Below are 19,200 nucleotides of genomic sequence, written 5' to 3'. Positions count from 1 at the left end.
CCCTTACCGCCGATGCACCTATAGGGCACCGCACTGTTTTGATTTTGTATGGGATTTTGAAGTTTCGTGGCCTTGTTGTTTACAAGATTTCTGTTAGAGTGAAAGAGAAGGAGAGAATTTCATGCAGTTCCCTATAGGTGATCATTGGTCGGATGACGCACTTGACCACCAGCAGCTTGTTCTTAATTGATTGATGCACCAAGCGAAAAGAAGAAGAAGTGTTGACATCCAAGCGGTGTGCCGTCGATTAGATCCTCGTCGCTGATTGGTCGATGGATGTAAACGGCACACCGCTTGGATGTCAAAATTCTTCTTCTTACCGCTTGGTGCATCAATCAATGTGCAGCTTCGACCGTCGATTGGGGGTCATTCGAATTCTTCTGTTCCGTGTTTACTTTTATTTCTGAGTGTACCGAAACTTTTGGAGTCCGTAATTTTTGATCGACGCCCTTAATGTGTCACCAATCACTCACACTACTTCCAAACGCCGGCTTCGAAGAGCTAAAAAGCTTCACGCAATCACTCACACACGCAACACATCCCGTATCTTTGAGCTAAAATCCCGTTACGTGTCGTCCGATTTCCTCATCGACCCGAACGGTTTTTTTTTCACTTCCCATCATCAGCATCAGCAGCTAGCGAGCGGAGACGGACGAACATTCCGTGTTGTGCATTTTATATGATCGGATCGATCCTTGCATTTTTCTCATTGTTTTCAACAGCCATGGCCGCCAACAAGGAACGTACCTTCATCATGGTCAAGCCGGACGGTGTCCAGCGGGGACTCGTCGGCAAGATCATCAAGCGCTTCGAACAGAAGGGCTTCAAGCTGGTCGCCATGAAATTCATGTGGGTAAGTGGTCGTATCGATTGAATCTCCCATCGAACGAAGGCGAGAAGGAAACCTAACCACAAAATGTTCCGCTAGAATGTACCGCGTGGTGGTAATACTTTCTAATCTCATTACAGGCCGAGAAGGAACTACTGGAGAAGCATTACGCCGATCTGTCGGCCCGCCCGTTCTTCCCCGGACTGGTGAGCTACATGGGCTCTGGCCCGGTCGTCCCGATGGTGTGGGAAGGTCTCGGCGTCGTCAAGACCGGCCGTCAGATTCTGGGTGCCACCAACCCGGCCGATTCCGCCCCCGGAACCATCCGTGGCGATCTGTGCGTCCAGGTCGGACGTAACATCATCCACGGATCGGATGCCGTTGAGTCGGCCAACAAGGAAATCGCCCTCTGGTTCACCGAAAAGGAACTGGTCGCGTGGACCCCCGCCAGCGAAGGATGGGTGTACGAATAAGCGTTGCGCCGATTGTCCGTCGCCTTATTCTTACGCTAGAACTCCATCACTACCTTATTAAAAAAAAGTACTGAATTAAGAGCATTTTTAATCGATAAGAAAGTGAGCATTCGTCGTCGTGGTGTGGTTTTACAATGCAAGTGTTGTACAATCTACGCGAAAGGTGAACCAGGTTGAAACAATAAAAAAATGATAAAATGCAGGAACGATAATCCAATCCAACTTTTAATTTGTTTGATCAATTCATCCTTGTGGTGTCCTTGGGAAAGTAAGAAAGGTCAATGAAGCAAAGCCAAGGGAAATGTCTTCCCGGCTTGTTCGTGTTTGTCAACTTCGTTGATAAGATCGCGGTTTATTGACTTGTCGTGCACGTAATGAGTACTTCATTAGTCCTGTTCAATGAAGTAGGTTGAACTTGCTTGAAGTTACTGCATCCTGCGTCTGGTTTATATGGTGCAAGTTGTAGGATATTGATGACATGTGCTCGTTTTTAGGGGCAACGAGAAGAAACGGTCATAGTAGTCGGGGACCTACATGGAAGGGAGAATTGACTGAGACGTGGTGACATAAACACGCTGTTTCAGAGCGCAAGTAATTGAAGAATTAGATTTTCCGTTCATCATCTGATCGTGGTTTATTGAATCCAGGATTGAATCTTACTTTGAATTCGAGCTAGACCCTACACAAGTGACTTGATTCAAGTCAACTAAAAATGCCAAATGGAATGTGAATTACACGTACAAATCGTATAAACGCAACCATTCATTTCAGTTGAGCAATTTTCAAATGTTTTCACACCCCATATTGTGGCTTTAGTATAAAATTAATTTTATTCTGTTATTCTGTTATAATCAACGCACCCCCTGGCCGTGGCCAATCTGCGTTGTTTCGCTGGGCGATACGTCTACCAGTAGACTTGTATCTGCCCTATGCTAAACCGATTAGCATATCAAGTCCTTTCCACTGATGAGTAGGCTCGAATGTCCCGCCCCTCCCTATAACCCATAGGGGGAAATAAGGAGTTTCCAGTTTCAAGTATTGTATTGATTATGACACCAACTCTTTCTATTCCTTGGGAAAAAATCACTAGACTTGGATTATCAGACTACTATTAATAATGAACATAATTAAGATACAAGTTTACATACACAATTGTAAAAGCAGTGTCAGATACTTTAAAGTGAATTGAAAAATGTGAATAAGATAAATTGTAAACTATTTCGCGGCGACACGAATGCTTCAATAGTGTCATAAATAAAGGCGCAAACAAACAAATAATTTATATTGAAGTATGCATATTGAAGTATTTATCTATTAGCAAAGTAGTAGAAAGAGTTGGGTGCCTGATTATAAAATTGTTGTACTTATCTTGTGTGTTTCGGACAAGTCCCGTTTGTGTTGGCCATTAGGACACTTCTTGCTTCAAAACGGTCGTTTCTGGAATGGAAAGAGAATAATTGGCCGCACAACTCCGTAAATGGGCGGCCCGCACATATTAGTATAATGTTGCAATGATTGGAAATAATAGAGTATAATTGTTAATCTATATGAATACTGCTACTAGTTCAGGTTTCTCACCCTCCACGATTCTCTAGATACTGTTATAGCGTGTTTGTTGTAAATTTGTTAATAAGTGAAGCCTCCAAAACAGTTACGTGAAGTTGTATCAAAATTCTACAGAGTGTTGGGAAGGGGAGGGGAAATAAACATACTTCTTCCTACACCTAGCAGTTCGGATCTTCTGTTCACACTGTCATTCCAACCTTCTTTCAGTGTGAAACGTTTCTGGATCTGGAACGGGTGGTATCACTTTACGCTACTCTTCTATCATGAACATAGATAACTACTTTTAAAAATAAAAGTTTTGTCCTACTACCTATTTTATACCTGAAAGATGTTAATTGGTCAAATGTTTCGTTCGGCAAGTCTATGTCCATATTGATGATACAACCTTTTATTAATGAGTAATAATGTTGCTCACAGTTGTGAGGCAATATAACATTCAACTCGTTGAGGGCAAGTTATGAACCTACAGAAAATTTCTTATTAGGCTGTTACCTCTAAAACTACTAAACACATATTGAAACGTGAAATTGTATTGTAATAATTGATCCTAATCTTAACCCTATCACTGGAACGCGTTTGAAGCAAATTGATATTGCTAATGATTTGGTTGGGCATTAAAAGTTTTTTTGGTTTCGACAATAGTCACATACTATGCCCTACGACATTGACGATTCTATTGTCTATGGCTCACCTATTTCGTGCCACCCAGCAGGGACTTGGTCTGGTACCCAATTCAGTATATCCGCTCCACGTAATATACCGCACCTCTTTTGATTTGTGATATATTACGCGGAACATTACTCTCTTCATTCGGATAGCGGCTATGTAACCCATTGGATTAAAAAATAGAGGTAATAAACTATAGAGGGAGAATGTCGCTGACGTCGCCGTCGCAACATCTCTTGCTGGCAAAGATAGGGAGGGATATAAGTGTCAAAGCGAAAAAGTATGCAGTTTGACAGATAGATACCCGGGATGTTTGCGAACGAGAACAAAGGGAACAGCAGCGACATTCGTCCTCTATAGTTTGTTAACTCTATTGATTAAAAGCCTCCATCAAACATGAAGCGATTAATCGGAGACTGAAGACTCTATACCAAATTTGGCTCAGAGACAGGTAATCAGTGAGGTCAGTTTTTCTCGTTTGTCAGAGACGATTGATACGTATTAAGACAAACTTTCCACTGCATCTGCCAGCAATAATCGGTGATCGATCAACATTCCGAGTACCCCAATTTACACAAGAATGCCAAGGATCACCGCTCATGCTTTACAATACAGTTGGAAAAACTAGAACAACACCTGGCCACAATGATGCATAAAGCACTAAAGCGGACCGGAAGTGTTGGTGAGCCAGCCCCCACCAGTATAAAATTAATTTTAAAAGTCCAAATTTATGCTATGCTCTCACTTAGCTTTTATTGGTGTAATCGACATCGAAGACACCATTGGTTACGTTTACGTAGACGTAGCAACTTTCCGCATAGAGAAATACAGTTTGTCCGTTTGTCTTAATCTCCAAACAGTAAATTTCTTGTATATGTTGTTGTTAATGTATAACAAATAGTTGCTATTATGTCTGTTGTTATGTTGATTACATTTTTAAAGCCTTTTGACTACCTGTAAACGAACACCGTTATTGGACCCCTTGAATAAAATCAGTTGAATGATTGTTAGCGTAACAGACCAAGTGTGTTTTATTTCTGAGTACCGAAACATGGTGTCAGAAGTGGAGAAATCAGCCAAATAATTCTATTTTGAGCTGATTCGTTCGAACAGTAATCGAAAAGTCATCGGTTTTTAAGTTCGTCGTCGTAGTTGCGCCGCGAGTTACGCGTAAATATCGCGGTTCGTAGTTCGCAAGGGAGGCCTCATCAAGATGGCGGAAGAAATTGCTCAGCTGCTAAAGCAGCAGAATCAAATTTTCGCGTATTGGGCAGAGCGAGTCGGAAACTTCCAGATTACCATCCCGAACCCAGCGTCGCCTGCACACCTAACCTCACAATCGGTGCCGCTCCCTCCACCACTGTGTTTAGAAGGAGACATGGAGGAGAACTATACTTTCTTCGAATCCAATTGGAAAAACTATGCAGTCGCCGTCGGCATGAATGACTGGCCCGAAAGTGAAAACAAGAAAAAAGTCAGTTTCCTATTGTCGGTTGTTGGGACAGATGCACTGAAGCGCTACTTCAATTTTGAGCTCAACGAGCAGCAGAAAGCATCTCCGGAGGCTGTATTAGATGCAATCAAGGCGAAGGTGGTGCCAGTTCGGAACATTATTGTTGATCGCCTTGAATTTTTCTCCGCGATCCAGATTCCGACAGAAACAATCGACGAGTATGTGAGCCGTTTGAAGTTGCTAGGAAAACCGTGTCGCTTTGGTGCATTGGAGCAGGATATGATGGTGTTCAAAATAGTTACTTCGAACAAGTGGCCCAATCTGAAGGCGAAAATGCTCACCATGCCAGATGTGAACCTGCCGAAAGCCATCGACCTTTGCAGGATGGAAGAAATAACGGCCCGTCATTCAAAGCAGCTGTCTTTGGAACCATCAATGGATGTCAACAAAGTGACCGATCAAGTTTGCAAGTTTTGTGGCGGTCGGCATCCTTTCAAGCGAGGAGCGTGTCCGGCCTTTGGAAAACGCTGCGATAAGTGTGGTGGAAAGAATCATTTTCAACGAGTCTGCAAATCAAGTGGATCATCGGGAAATCTGAAGCCAGGCAGAAGGGTGAACATCGTACGCAGGTATCAGGATGTGTTCGAAGGATACGGGAAAATGGAGGGCCCCGTCACGTTGGAGATTGACCAAGAAGTGAAGCCAGTAATTCAGACACCCCGTCGTATCCCGATTGCCTTCAGAGAGGATCTCCGGCGCAAGATAAATCAGCTGGCTCAAGACGGTATCATTCAAAAGGAATCTCAACACACCGAATGGGTGAGTAATTTGGTATTAGTCAAGAAAAACACTCCCGGGTTGGATTCACTTCGCGTGTGTCTTGATCCTATTCCTTTGAATAAAGCCCTCAAGCGCCCAAATCTCCAATTTACCACGTTGGATGAAATCTTACCAGAACTTGGTAAGGCCAGGGTCTTTTCGACGGTTGACGCCAAAAAGGGATTTTGGCAAGTCGAATTAGATGAAGCCAGTAGTAAGCGAACGGATTTCTGAGATCATACGTCATACTGCAAGGGACGACGGTCTGCAGCGTGTAATGGAGTACATTCGCAGAGGATGGCCAAAATCGATTGATGGGTTACCTGCTCATGCAAAAATGTATTTTAAATACAGACATGAATTGGCAACTCAAGACGGGTTGGTATTCCGAAACGAAAAGATAGTCATTCCTCCTATACTGTGGCGTTCCATGATCGATAGGGTGCACACCGCACATTCGGGCATTGAAGGAACATTGAAATTGGCACGTTCGAATATTTTTTGGCCTGGTATGTCAAATCACATCAAGCATGCCATACTGCAGTATGATACTTGCGCCAAATTTGCTGCTTCCCAACGCAAACCGCCTATGCAAACACATCCGGTGCCCGTGCATCCATTTCAGTTCATTTCGATGGACGTTTTGTCGGTTCCTTATAAAGGAAGGACAAGGAATTTTCTCGTAACGGTAGATCATTATTCCGATTTCTTTGAACTGGATTTACTACCGGATCTTACGATGCACACGATGGTGGATGTTTGCAAACGGAACTTTTCACGGCACGGGAAACCACAACGGATGTTGTCCGATAATGGAAGCAATTTCGTGAACAGCGAGATGGCACGGTTCGCCAAGGAATGGGACATTGAACATGTTACTTCTTCGCCTTACCATCAACAAGCGAACGGGAAGGCGGAATCCGCTGTAAAAATAGCAAAAAACTTGATCAAGAAAGCGGAAGATTCTAAGCAGGATTTATGGCAAATGTTGTTGAATTGGAGAAATACTCCGAATAAGCTTGGATCCAGTCCGGTATCCAGGTTATTCGCCCGCAACACAAGGTGTGAGGTTCCAATGTCGGCTGTGAACCTTATGCCGTGTACCGTTCCGAATGTACCTGAAGCTATACACACCAATAAACGAAAAATCAAGTATCAGTACGATAAGTCTACTCGCCAGCTTCCTTCTCTTGAAGTCGGTGATCCTGTATTCGTCCAACTGAATCCGGATGTCACTAAAACGTGGGTGCCTGCAGAAATTAGAAACAAACTCAGCGAGCGCTCATATTTGGTAGAAAGGAATGGGACTATGTATAGGAGAGACGCCGTCCACGTCAAACCGAGGACTGTTGTGGATCCTACGTCTTCGACTGCCAGATCTAATTCTTCAGACAAGCCAGCAACAGATGTTTTCCAACAACTATCGTCTTCATTACCATTCGCAGAAACATCGGAATTCGAAGACCCTCCGCGGAACAGGTCCGTGGTAGAAACGTCGGAGAATGTCGATACAAGCTTTGGAGACGCAGACATCGACGTTCCTTCATCGAGACGAAAAGCTTGTAGATCACCTGTCATCGAACGGGCTCCGCGACCCAAGAGAGAAGTTAAAATTCCTACTAAGTTTAAAGATTATGTAATGTGATAGTTAATTTTCTTTTGTTTGGAAAAAAGGGAAGATGTTGTTATGTTGATTACATTTTTAAAGCCTTTTGACTACCTGTAAACGAACACCGTTATTGGACCCCTTGAATAAAATCAGTTGAATGATTGTTAGCGTAACAGACCAAGTGTGTTTTATTTCTGAGTACCGAAACAATGTCAAAGATTATGAGGTTACGCATTCGACTATAAATCACAGTCTTTACAATCCATACCAATTGGTGACATTATATTATACTGTGCAGATGTTGTTGAATATTGTGGAGATAGAAACTGGCAAATAATGGTGGCAATATTAAATCACCATATGTCAAACTGTTTGTGCTTATTTTGTACAACACACTGACACACATGCGTTAAAACTGTAAGTTACTAATGTTGAACAATATAACAAACAGTTGCACGCATTAGTATTTGTGAATCAATGAAAGTCGGCTGAAGGCTGCAAACTTTCAAAACAAAGGGTAAAAATTGAGAGCTGTGTAAATTGTCCGTTTTCTCGACCGTCCGAGCTTTAACCGAGCGTAGCGTCTGACCTGCTCCAGTGTCTCTCGTCCAATGATCCTGTTTCCTTCGCTGTCAGACGTAGCAGTGCCCCCATCAACTCCGGTACTTACCTACACTGAAAGTAAAACTTAAGTTCAAACCATCGCATCGTTACATCCCTCCTATTTTTAGATAGAAAATCCGACCCTCTAACGAGTTATCAAATCAAACATCTTTATTTATAAGTTCCGTAACTCACATCAATCCTTAGCCTTTCTGCTCGTCAATATTCATCACAAAATCCTGAAACTTATTCGGTAGTCTGCTGGCACGTTTGGGTCGCTGATCACATTTGTCTGCAGTGTCATCCGTATTCGAATCCACCTGTCCGGCAGCCTCACATGATGTTCCTGAATATCTATCATCATCCTGTGGGCCACCCTCGTTTGAACCATTGTAGTCATTTGGCTGTGCCGTAGCATCTTCCTCAGAGCAGGCGTCCTTAAGTTTCTTAAGATGTGTGCTGTTCCGCAAGTATACCTTCCCAGTATTCGTCGATTTCACAGTGACTGCTCCCTTATCCACCTGTGTTACCTGAAACTCTTCCTGTCTGAAGTTTGGCTGCATGGCTCCCGGATTGAGATCACGCATCAGTACAACGTCTCCCCTCTTCAGATTATGCTCCTTTGTATTACGTTCTTCATTAGCATATCGTTGATGGTTTTCTTTCATCATCATGTCCCTATCCTTTGCTGCTTCCCATCTCAGTTTCGGTGGTTGATAGATCGAAGGTATGCGAGTCCGTATATCTCTACCAAACATCATCTGTCCAGGAGATAAACCGGTGGTCTCCTGTGGAGTTGCATGGTACAGTGTAAGGTATTCGTATAAATCCGTCTTCCAGTTGGTATCTTGTATCGCACTGATCTTCAACCTTTTGCCAATGTTCCTCATTTGGCGCTCCACAGCACCATTTTGCTCTGGCCAGTATGGTGTTGATAGGTTGAGATGAATCCCGTAGCAGTTACAAAACTTCGAAAACTCTGCAGCTCTGAATTGCGGTCCATTGTCTGCCGTAATTGACCGCGGGATTCCAAAAGAACTGAACATTCTCAGTAATGCTCCAATGACACGTTGTGTTGTCACTGGTTTCATTGGTTCAACTTGAACGAACCGACAAGTATAACATACCACTACCAGCAACGACAAACCATCCGGCAGTCCTTCTTTAAAATCTATGGCGAGGTCCTGCCATGGCTCCGTCGGAAGTCGTCGGGACAGCGGGTTCGGCTTATCAGGGATCGATGTCATGATGCAGGGCTTACAGTTCCGGACAGTCGACTCTACTACTTTGTCCATCTGAGGAAACCAGACTTTGGCTCGAAGTTGAGCTTTCATTGCAGTGGAGCCCTGGTGTCCCAAGTGGGCAATGTCAATTACTTTTGCTTGTAATTGTCCGGGAATCACGATCCTGTCGCCTCGAAGCACTAGGTCATCATACAAACTAAGCTCACTGCGAACAGTCGCTGTCTTATACTCGGCTGGTACACCTTCCCAATCCTCTGAGCAAATGGCCTCCTTCACTCTTTGCAGCTCGTCATCTTCAATGGTTGCTTTACCGATTTCTTCAATTGATATCGCCGATGGTTTGATTTCTTCGGATAACCAAGCGATCACATCCGAGCCTTCTTCTGAAACATGGTCTATCTGCGAAAGTCGGGATAGAGAGTCAGCTAGATTGTTTTCACCCGGTTCGTATCTAACCGTGAAGTCGAAGCTTTGCAGTCTGAGAATCCAGCGCTCAATCCTAGCTGACGGTTTAGATTGTGCCCTATTAAAGAGGTACTCCAGGGGCTTACAATCAGTGATGAGTGTAAAATGTAGTCCGTAGAGGTACATGAACAACTTCTCCATAGCCCAAATAATAGCGTAACACTCTTTTTCAGTCTGACAGTACTTTTTTTCGCATGCTGTCAAACTTTTGGATACACACGATATTGGTCTAGGAGAGCCATTCTTAATCTGGATCAGTATGGCACCAAGCCCAACTGGACTGGCGTCGGTAACCAGTAAGGTTTCGTCTGTCGGGTCAAAGAAGGCCAACGAATCCACCTTTCCCAGAAGTTCCTTTAGTTTGTTGAGTTCCTGGTCGTGTGATGCCTTCCATTCGAATGGGGTACCTTTCACAAGCAGCTGGCGCATGTGAAAAGTCAAATCTGCCAAATTAGGAACGAATCTGCCCAGGAAATTGATCAATCCCAAGAGAGATCTTAGGTCAGAAACAGATTTTGGTGGTTGCAAATTTTGTATGGCCTGGATTTTATCGCCTGTGGGTCGAATGCCATCTTCGGAGATGTGGTATCCCAGGAAAGAAAGTTCGCTCACGCCGAATACCGATTTCTGCTCATTAATTTTCAGTTTCATCTCCGCGATTCGCTTCATCACTTCCTCCAGAGTACGATCATGTGCTTCCTCAGTCTCGCCATGTAGCAACAAATCATCCATATAGACGATTAGACCCTCGATGCCCCTAAATACGGATTCCATCTCACGTTGGAACAACTCTGGAGCAGATTTTATCCCAAACATGAGGCACCACTTCTTGCTACAAACGTAGTAATATCTCTGCTCTCGGGATGTAGTTCGAAGTGGTAATATGCTGCTTCCAGGTCAATTTTTGACATCTTCACGGCCTGTTTCAAATTTTTTCATAATCATTTTTTTTACCCGAGAAAATAAAGTAGAATCAATTCCTTACCTTAGTAATCGTTGCCATTGCGCTGTCAATATTTGGCATGGGATAATTCTCCCTTATGACCGCCCGATTAGCCGCTCGCATATCCACGCATAGCCGAATTTTCCCGTCCGTCTTTCTGATGGGTACTAACGGAGACACCCAGGTCAAAGGTCCATCCGCTCTTTCTACGATCTTCTTTTTGACCAAATCGTTAATCGCATCCTCCACATCTGCTTCCATAGCGATCGGAAATCGTCGAACTGGTTGGACTACGGGATGAACTGTTTTGTCGACCTGGATTTTCAGCATCGTGTTCGGAATTTTCGGAAATTCGTCGGTGCAGGTGATTGCTGAATCAGTTAGGCGATTCACCTTGTAACCGATCTTAAGAACTCCCAGCGCAAATGCCGTCCCTTTGCTCAGGAGATTAACTTGGCCTTCTGGAGCTACTAGAACATGGGCCCAAATTCCACTTTCTTCATCCGGAACCTTTATTTCAACTTCGAAGACTCTGCTGAACCGTATTTCCTCATCCGATGCAAAAGGTTTCAGCTTCAGTTCTTCCTGTCGCGGTGTTCTGTCATTCACCATAGCTGCTCGGTTTGCTTTCAGATGTGTATAGGTCTCTAGGTTGATTATATTCGCCGGAGATCCGGAGTCCACTAGCATTTTCGCTCGAACTCCTCCCAGATCAAGCAACAGAACCTCGTCAAGTTCTTCTCCTGTACGTACAAAGAAAACTCCATCTCGTTTATCCTGCGGTGACACGATAGCGTGAACTCTAGCCTTTTTCTCCGGAATCGTGGAAGGTCCTGGCTCGTATCTTCGTTTCCTACAACATACGGCAAAATGTCCTACACATCCGCAAGAGTGACAAGCTACATTTCGTGCTGGACATTTATCGAGATCCTTCGCTACGTGGCCGGCTTTGTTGCAGTTATAGCATTTTCGGGTGTTTGTAATCGATGTCCTCTGCTTGCTGGCAAACTTATCGTTGATCTTCTGTACCGTTCCTTCCAGGCTAGACAATCCAGATGTCGACGGTTTCGCGTATTCTTTTGTCTGCTTTTGAACTTCCTCCAGAGTTTTGCCCAGGACGGTTGTTTCGTGCAAGTTGAGATCTTCAGTCAACAACTTTTTCCTCAGCTCCGGTGAGATGCAGCCTTCTATGATCTGGTCCACGATCGCATCGTCCACGTCACTAAATTGGCATCGGTTTGCCTGATCTTTGAGGCGGAACACGAATTCCTCAAAGGGTTCCTGGCTCTCCTGCTTCATAGCACGAAAAAGATGACGCTCAAATCGTTTGTTGAGTTGTGGTGCGAAATACGCGTCCAGTGACGCTATGGCCGACTCATACTGCAAAACCACAAACTCATCACCAGTATCGATTGTAGCTCAATCGCCCCCAAAACAAGCAGTAAATCATATTTTTCTTCGTCAGCTTCAACCTTGTTAACGCGCAAGAATCGCTCCAGAGCTTTTTTCCATTTTATCCAGTTGTTTCTCGGATCATCTCCCGCTTTGAACGGTGGCATTGCTGCCGCATCTATATGAGAAGAAACACAAACAAATATTTTAGAGCTATCAAGATAGACATTACCGCTCCTTGTTGTATCAATGAAAAATACTATTTGTTTTGGTATAGTAAGCACTCTGAAGCACGAAGCTTTTTTTTATATAAATACAAACACGAAAAAAAAAACAATTTTTCCAAACTATGTTCATTCCAGTTTAGATTCTAGTACTACGACCACCGACAAACCGACGTGACACTCTGTTTCCAAGATTGGCGAGAAATTCTAACCTCAAACCGTTTAGAAATCGTAACTCGTTCTGTCATTTTCGTCTTTTGACAAAAGAAACCTTGAAGAAGATGTCATAAAACAGCGCAAAAATTTCCAGCTGATCAATGTAAACATCACATACACTCTTATTTCTATCTCACCAATAGAAGATACAATCAACCATGCAATTAAGCTATTCAAAGAAATCCTTCGATACAGGAAGCAAAATAGTCAATAAGTCCGAAATAAAATTTCCCAAACATAAAAACTTTCACCGGATGAAATTTCATTCCAACGTTCATAACGAAATATCTTCTTATTGCGCAAAACATTGAATGCAGGTTATTACTTCTAAATGTGTAAAATATTATGACAAGGTAAAGTTCCTGTACGCACGCACACATAAAGAGGAAGCTGTGTAAATCATCGCACAGATGGAGCTAGTGATTAAAAGGAGAATTTTTTTGCCAAGAAAAATTGGAAAAGTTGTATGAGCTGGCACGTCGGTTTGTCGGTGCTACGACGTTACATTTATTTTCATTCCAGCACGAAGCTTTCTAGTGCAGCACGGAGCTATCTATTTCAGCACGAAGCCTTTTTCCGACACAAACCTCTTTTCGGTACGAAGCCTCTTCCGGCACGTAGCCTCTTTCGGCACGTAGCCTCTTTCGGCACGAAGCCTCTCGTTTCAACACAAAACCTCCCCTTCGGCACGAAGCCTCCACCGTATCGCTGAACGTTTGTAAAAATCAACTAGGTGAAACAATGGATTCCTTCTTTTTTCCCCGCACCACACTTTTCAACATCCGCCATGTTTGCACTATCGTGCCAACCCGATGGATGCCCATTCTGCCATCAACGTTGAAATATTCGTTTTCCATTTAGCTGCTATAGTTTATTAAAACTGTCCCTTCTTTTTTGCACGCAATTCTTACCAATTAACATCCTCGAAGCCATTGTAAATTGTCCGTTTTCTCGACCGTCCGAGCTTTAACCGAGCGTAGCGTCTGACCTGCTCCAGTGTCTCTCGTCCAATGATCCTGTTTCCTTCGCTGTCAGACGTAGCAGTGCCCCCATCAACTCCGGTACTTACCTACACTGAAAGTAAAACTTAAGTTCAAACCATCGCATCGTTACAAGCTGAAAAATGTAAAAATTGAAAATTTGATCTGAAAACGTTTGGTAAATATCTGCCGCAAGTAATCGCTGCATTGGACCAGCAGTAGTTAACGTGTTGGTAGCGGTAAGTATTTCATTCAATGGAAAAAAGATTCGTCCACCCAGCTAAAAACTTACACCAAGGTTGCAACCATTCATTTGCAAAGATTTACATTCATTTGCTATTATCTCAGTTCTGAAGCAAGCTATCGAAAAACAATGTATGGATGAAATTTACCTTGTACCGTATTACCCCGCTAATACGACACCGACTGTTGTCGTATGACCGGGGTAAACTTTTAATTCGACAAACTGGTCACCCTACACTACCATGCTCATTGAAATTTGGCAACTCTATTTTTGTTTTTGTTTTGATTTCCGGATTTGTTATGAACCATAATTTCATCAAATATTGCGGTGGCGCAAATGAAAAGCTTGTTCTTTCTACGATTGTTGCCATCCTCAGTTTATTCCGGTTGGTCTCCAGGCGGTATGGGTGTTGAATAGCACCAACTCAGAACTTCCGAAATTTGCGGCTGCTGTATAAGTACAATATCAAACTGTTTTGCATTTACAGTGTACATCGCTGTGACATTTAAACACTTTTTAATTCGACATGTGTCGTATAAGCAAGGGGAATGACATATCCTTTTCTAACCGGAATATCCGCATTTATCCGTTTCTAACCGTCGCTAACCGTTGCTAAGCGAGCTGCTAAGTGAGCAGCGGTTAGACACGGTTAGCGACGGTTAGAAACGGATATATGCGGATATTCCGGTTAGAAAAGGATATGTCATTCCCCTTGCGTATAAGCGGGGTACGAATTAAAAAGTGTCGTATTAAAACGTGTCGAACCAGAGGGGTAAGACGGTAGTTTTATCTGAAAGTTTGCCGAATAACATTGGGGTCGCACACGCATTCCAAAGTCGTGAGCGAACTGTGAAGGCAACTTCCCACAGCGTGAGTGAAATTTACAGTTTTTCGATAGCATGCTTCTGAACTGAGATAATAGCAAATGAATGTAAATCTTTGCAAATGAATGGTCACAACCTTGACTTACAGTAATCATTTCTCTTCATAGATGGAAACGGTTTTCACCAGGAGGCGTTTATAGTCGTCCTCATTGGGGGCCTACAGCTGGTCGTGGTATACGGCATCACTCCGGTGACCAACTTCCCTTTCATTTGGAACTTCTGCCGTCTGTATCGCGTATCATGCGGACGGTTCAGCAACGAGCCATGAGGGTATCAGTGAGAAATCTACTTGGAAATGTATTAGCAGGAAAATTCTGGTTTTACTACGGTTGAACAGTGAAGCCTGCTGACACCGGTATGCAACGAACGACGGCGGAGTTGGAGAAGCAGAACGACACATTTTATATAGGCACACGATTGTTAATAATAAATATAATTGTTTTATTAATTATTATTTAATTTGTTCCTTATTTACGGTATTATGGTACAAATACAAATGAACAGTACATACTATATGAGCACTAATCCGTATACAGTTATTCTACTATGGAGAACTATAAGTCACTAGTTTTACATACATTATACGTGTTTCTTTCAAATTAATGGTTGAACTGTTCTCTAACCATTTCCTATGCTATGAGTTGTCTGAAAAACTGGATAGTATATTGATCATATGCTTTACTGTTTTGCGGAAAATTTGTTCGAGAAAATGAGCGATTTTTTATGGTGACCTATCTTAACCGCCTATTCCACATACTGTTATTTGGAGGATTACCATTTGTCAAACTGGCAAATCTGTACATGGAATGGTTATCTTACTGTTAGCTCGGGTAGTCTGAGAAACGGTTAATTTACAATAGCTAACAGTCATCAACAGTATGCGAAATGCTGCATTTACAGTTCGTGATAATGCGGGTTGTTGATTGTTACCAACTAAGAAAAATTTGTTCATTCCAATTTCAAATATACCGCTACTTTATGAAAAATTTCCAATAAAATCACCATAAACTACCATTGAATGACGATGTATTTGACTATTCAACAACAAATTATATTGTGTACGTATTTTCCTGATGAAAATGCTGTATTGGAAGTTGGAACTACAATACGTGCACAATAACATCAATGGCACTAGAGATTTCACTAATAAAAATACCATAAATTGAATGGTAGTCGACTTGAATTTGCTCCAGAAAATTTGGATTTTTTATGATGAAGATACATAACAACCACCATTTTCTATTGTAAAAGTGACATTCACAATAGGACATACGGTGAAGTACTAGATTTGTAGTAATGAACTTTGGGCAACAATATTGTTGTTTTCTCCATTTCTTGCGATATAAACAACACAGTTATCCAAAGTTTTGCTCAAACAGCATCAAATTAGGCAAGAAATCATAATACCCACCCTTCTTGCACCATTTTATTGCAGAAACGGAGAACTCAACTAACATTTTCAACGCTATAAGCTTCAGTCATTTGCTTTCTGTTGTGTAACCATCGAGTAAAAGCAGTCAACGCTGAATAAAAGGAAAGCTAGTCAAATATAAATCATAAGCTAATACACGACTGCAAAACAAGCACCCCTGCAAGCACCATACAGCTACCAAACTCGGTTTTCAGAAATCCATTGCTTGTCACTGGGGCTGCCTTTACTCCACTCTATTCCAACTCCGGGAGATTTCCCGGAAGATGTGAAAACTTGAACACATCGAATAGGAGTCCCCGCTAACAAAACAGCTGCTACTATACAGTACAATTCGTTATTCTGACAAATCCCCAAACCAGCAGCGCTTTAAAGGCCGTTATGCGATTTCATTACGGCTAGAAGCTGTAATAAAGAAACTGTTGGTTTACCAACACGGCTTGTCGGATATAAACATTATTGTCAAAACAAACTTTAAGCGGGATATATAGCTACTACACAAATTCTTTACAGCTATCCATGTATGTGCTGTGAAATTATTTGGGTTGCTTTTATTGCACTTTAATTCAATGCCGGAAGATTTGCCGGAAGATGTGCAAATCGAGTAAGAGTCCCAGCCACTACAACAGTTGCTTTTATACAGTACGTTTTGTAATGTTGCCAAAACACAAAACAGCAGCGCTTCGTAGCCGTTTAAAGAACACTCTTTCAGCTAGAAGCTGTGAAGAAGAATCTGTTGACGCAACCACACAGCTTGTTCAATGTAAACATTATTGCGTTTGACGTTTCACAAGCTTTTACAGCTTGACCTTCTTAATTAATTGACCTTCTCACTATACTAAAATTCAGCTCATTACTACAAATCTAGTACTACACCGAACGTGCCCCATACATGCTATTATGGAAAACCATAGGGTCTGTTGTTACTCTATCGTTTTAAACAATTGAATTAATGGTAAATACCATACAGGTCAGCGTGTTGTAACAATACATTCTGTTGTATCTCTATGATTGTTTTATCCGAGTACCGTGAGGTCATCCAGTAATAATGTAAGGTCGTATGGTTATCTCCAGAATTTCCATGGGAATTTTAAGGTTTTTTTTTCTGAAAATTCTTAAACAAGTTCCTTGGATTTATTTCCACGAGTTCCACAAAAAAAATCCAGGAATTCCTAGAAAATTCCTCCAGAAACTCCTCACGAATATCTTCAGAAGATCCCTGGGAATTCATCTTGAAGTTTTCAGAAATACCTCCAGATCATCCTCGGAAATTCTCTCAAGTGGTCTTAATGAGTACCTCCAGAAGATCCTCAGGAATTCCTCGAGAACTCCTCTAGGTGTTCCTTCGGAATTCTTTCATAAGTTTCCCGAGAATTTCTTCAGGAGTTGAGTTTTCCGAGAATTCTTCCAGGAATTTCTCTACAAGTTCTTATTCTACAGGAGTTTGTCGGCAATTTCTTCAGGACTTCTTCGGGAATTCCTCCAGGAGTTCTTCGGGAACTCCTCAAGGAACTTTTAGGAAATTCTTCCACGAGTTCTTCGGGAATTTCTCTAGGAGTTCATCGGAGATTCCTCCAGGAACTCTTTAGGAATTACACCAGGAGATCCTCGAAAAATCCTCCAGGAGTTTCTCAGAAATTCCCTCAGGAGATCCATGCCCAAGTAACACTTTTCAGTCTAGAATATACTAGACTAGAAGAGATTCTTAAAGCCAAGATAAAACCAAAATAAAAAATATTAGGTTTTATGACGGTTTTCAACCTCTCTACAAGACAAATTGCTTATCAAAATGTTACATGGGTGGAGATCCTCCAGGAAGTCCTCGACAATTCTTACAGAAGTTCCTTAGAAATTCCTGCCAGAGTTTTTTAGAATTTTTTTTCGGAAGTTTATCGGAAATTTCTCATCTTCGGGAGTTCCTACAGAATTCCTCCTGAAGATCCTTGGGAATTCCTCCAAAAGTTTCTCAGGTATTTCCTCTATAAGTTTGGAAAGAATTCCTTCAGAAGTTTCATGAGAATTCTTTCAGGAGCTCATCGTCATTTTTTCCAGAAGTTTCCCGGAAATTCCTCCAGGAATTGCTTGGAAATTCTTCCAGGAGTGCCTCGGAAGTTTCTACATAAGATTCTCGGGAATTCCTCTAGGACTTTATCGGGAATTCCTCTAGGAGATCGTCAGGAATTTCTGCAGAATTTGTCTAGAAGTTTCGGGAATTCCTGCAGGAGAACCTGGAATTGCTCCAGGAGTTGCTCGGGTATTACTCCAGGAGTTCCTTGGAAAATCCTCCCGGAGCTCCTCGGTAATTCTTGCGGGAGTTCCACGAGAATTCCTCCAGGAGATACTCGAGAATTCTTTCAGCTGATCATCGAAAAATGCTCCAGGAGTTTCTCAGAAATTCCTTCAGGATATCCATGGAGATCCTTCAGGAAATCAACGGAAATTTCTCCAAAACATCCTCAACAATTCCTCCAGGAGTTCCTTTGGAATTCATTCAAGCATCCTCAGGAATTCCTCCAAGAGATACTTCGGAATTTCAAAAGGAGACCCTCGGTAAATTAATTCCAGGACTTCCTCGGGAATTCCTCCAGAAGTTTATCGAGAATTCCTTCAGTAATTCCTTAAAAATCTTCTCGGGAAAACCTCCTGGAGTTCCTTGGGAATTCCTCTTGGGATGCCTCGAGAATTTTCCGAAAAGTTATATGTTTCTCGGGAATCCCTCCAAGAATTCCACGAACAGTTCTTCATAGTTTCTCGAGAATCTTTTCCGGCAGTTCCTCGGGAATTCCTACTTGGTCCCCGGAAAACCTACTCCAGGAGTTTCCTGAGACTTTGCTACGATTCATAGGTATATCCAGATTAACTTTTGATAAACTCCTGACACATTTCTCGAGAAAATGCTAGAGGGATTCTCGATGAACTTCTGGAGGAATTTCCAAGGAGTTCCTAGAGATATTCCCAAAAAAAAATCCTTTGAGAATTATCTAGAACTGCCTCAAAATTTCCGCCAATATGGAGGATTAAAAGTTTAAAATTTTATTTATCTACAAAAATTGAAACGCATTTTATCTAAAATTGTTCCAAGATTTGAATTAGGCCGGATTTTTTTCATTTATTTAGTTCACATCAAATTCATGATAATACTGAATCAACAATTTGCCGCC

The 19,200-nt window shown here is 42.2% G+C and overlaps 3 protein-coding genes across 3 annotated transcripts; 2 read left to right on the top strand and 1 right to left on the bottom strand.

Moving 5' to 3' along the window:
* The first annotated feature begins 613 nt into the window (after positions 1 to 613).
* Positions 614 to 1,514, top strand: LOC109408005 (nucleoside diphosphate kinase). The gene is made up of 2 exons (XM_019681216.3): positions 614 to 853; positions 970 to 1,514. The coding sequence occupies exons 1-2, from the start codon at positions 680 to 682 to the stop codon at positions 1,300 to 1,302; spliced, it is 507 nt and encodes a 168-aa protein (XP_019536761.1). The 5' UTR covers positions 614 to 679; the 3' UTR covers positions 1,303 to 1,514.
* A 150-nt stretch (positions 1,515 to 1,664) lies between these two features.
* Positions 1,665 to 7,950, top strand: LOC134288430 (uncharacterized). Its single transcript, XM_062853290.1, has 2 exons — positions 1,665 to 5,806; positions 7,252 to 7,950. The coding sequence occupies exons 1-2, from the start codon at positions 4,748 to 4,750 to the stop codon at positions 7,294 to 7,296; spliced, it is 1,104 nt and encodes a 367-aa protein (XP_062709274.1). The 5' UTR covers positions 1,665 to 4,747; the 3' UTR covers positions 7,297 to 7,950.
* Positions 7,951 to 8,221: 271 nt separating this feature from the next.
* On the bottom strand, positions 8,222 to 11,969 carry LOC134286838 (uncharacterized protein K02A2.6-like). The gene is made up of 2 exons (XM_062848523.1): positions 10,713 to 11,969; positions 8,222 to 10,579 (listed from the first exon to the last, which is right to left on the bottom strand). Exons 1-2 carry the CDS (start codon positions 11,967 to 11,969, stop codon positions 8,222 to 8,224), a joined length of 3,615 nt encoding a protein of 1,204 aa, XP_062704507.1.
* Between the last annotated feature and the right edge of the window lie 7,231 nt (positions 11,970 to 19,200).

This window comes from Aedes albopictus, chromosome 2, assembly GCF_035046485.1.
Source record: "Aedes albopictus strain Foshan chromosome 2, AalbF5, whole genome shotgun sequence".
Taxonomy (NCBI): Eukaryota; Metazoa; Arthropoda; class Insecta; order Diptera; family Culicidae; genus Aedes; species Aedes albopictus.
The sequence above is the reverse complement of the archived record's forward strand: the minus strand, read 5'-3'. Positions and strand labels throughout refer to the sequence as shown.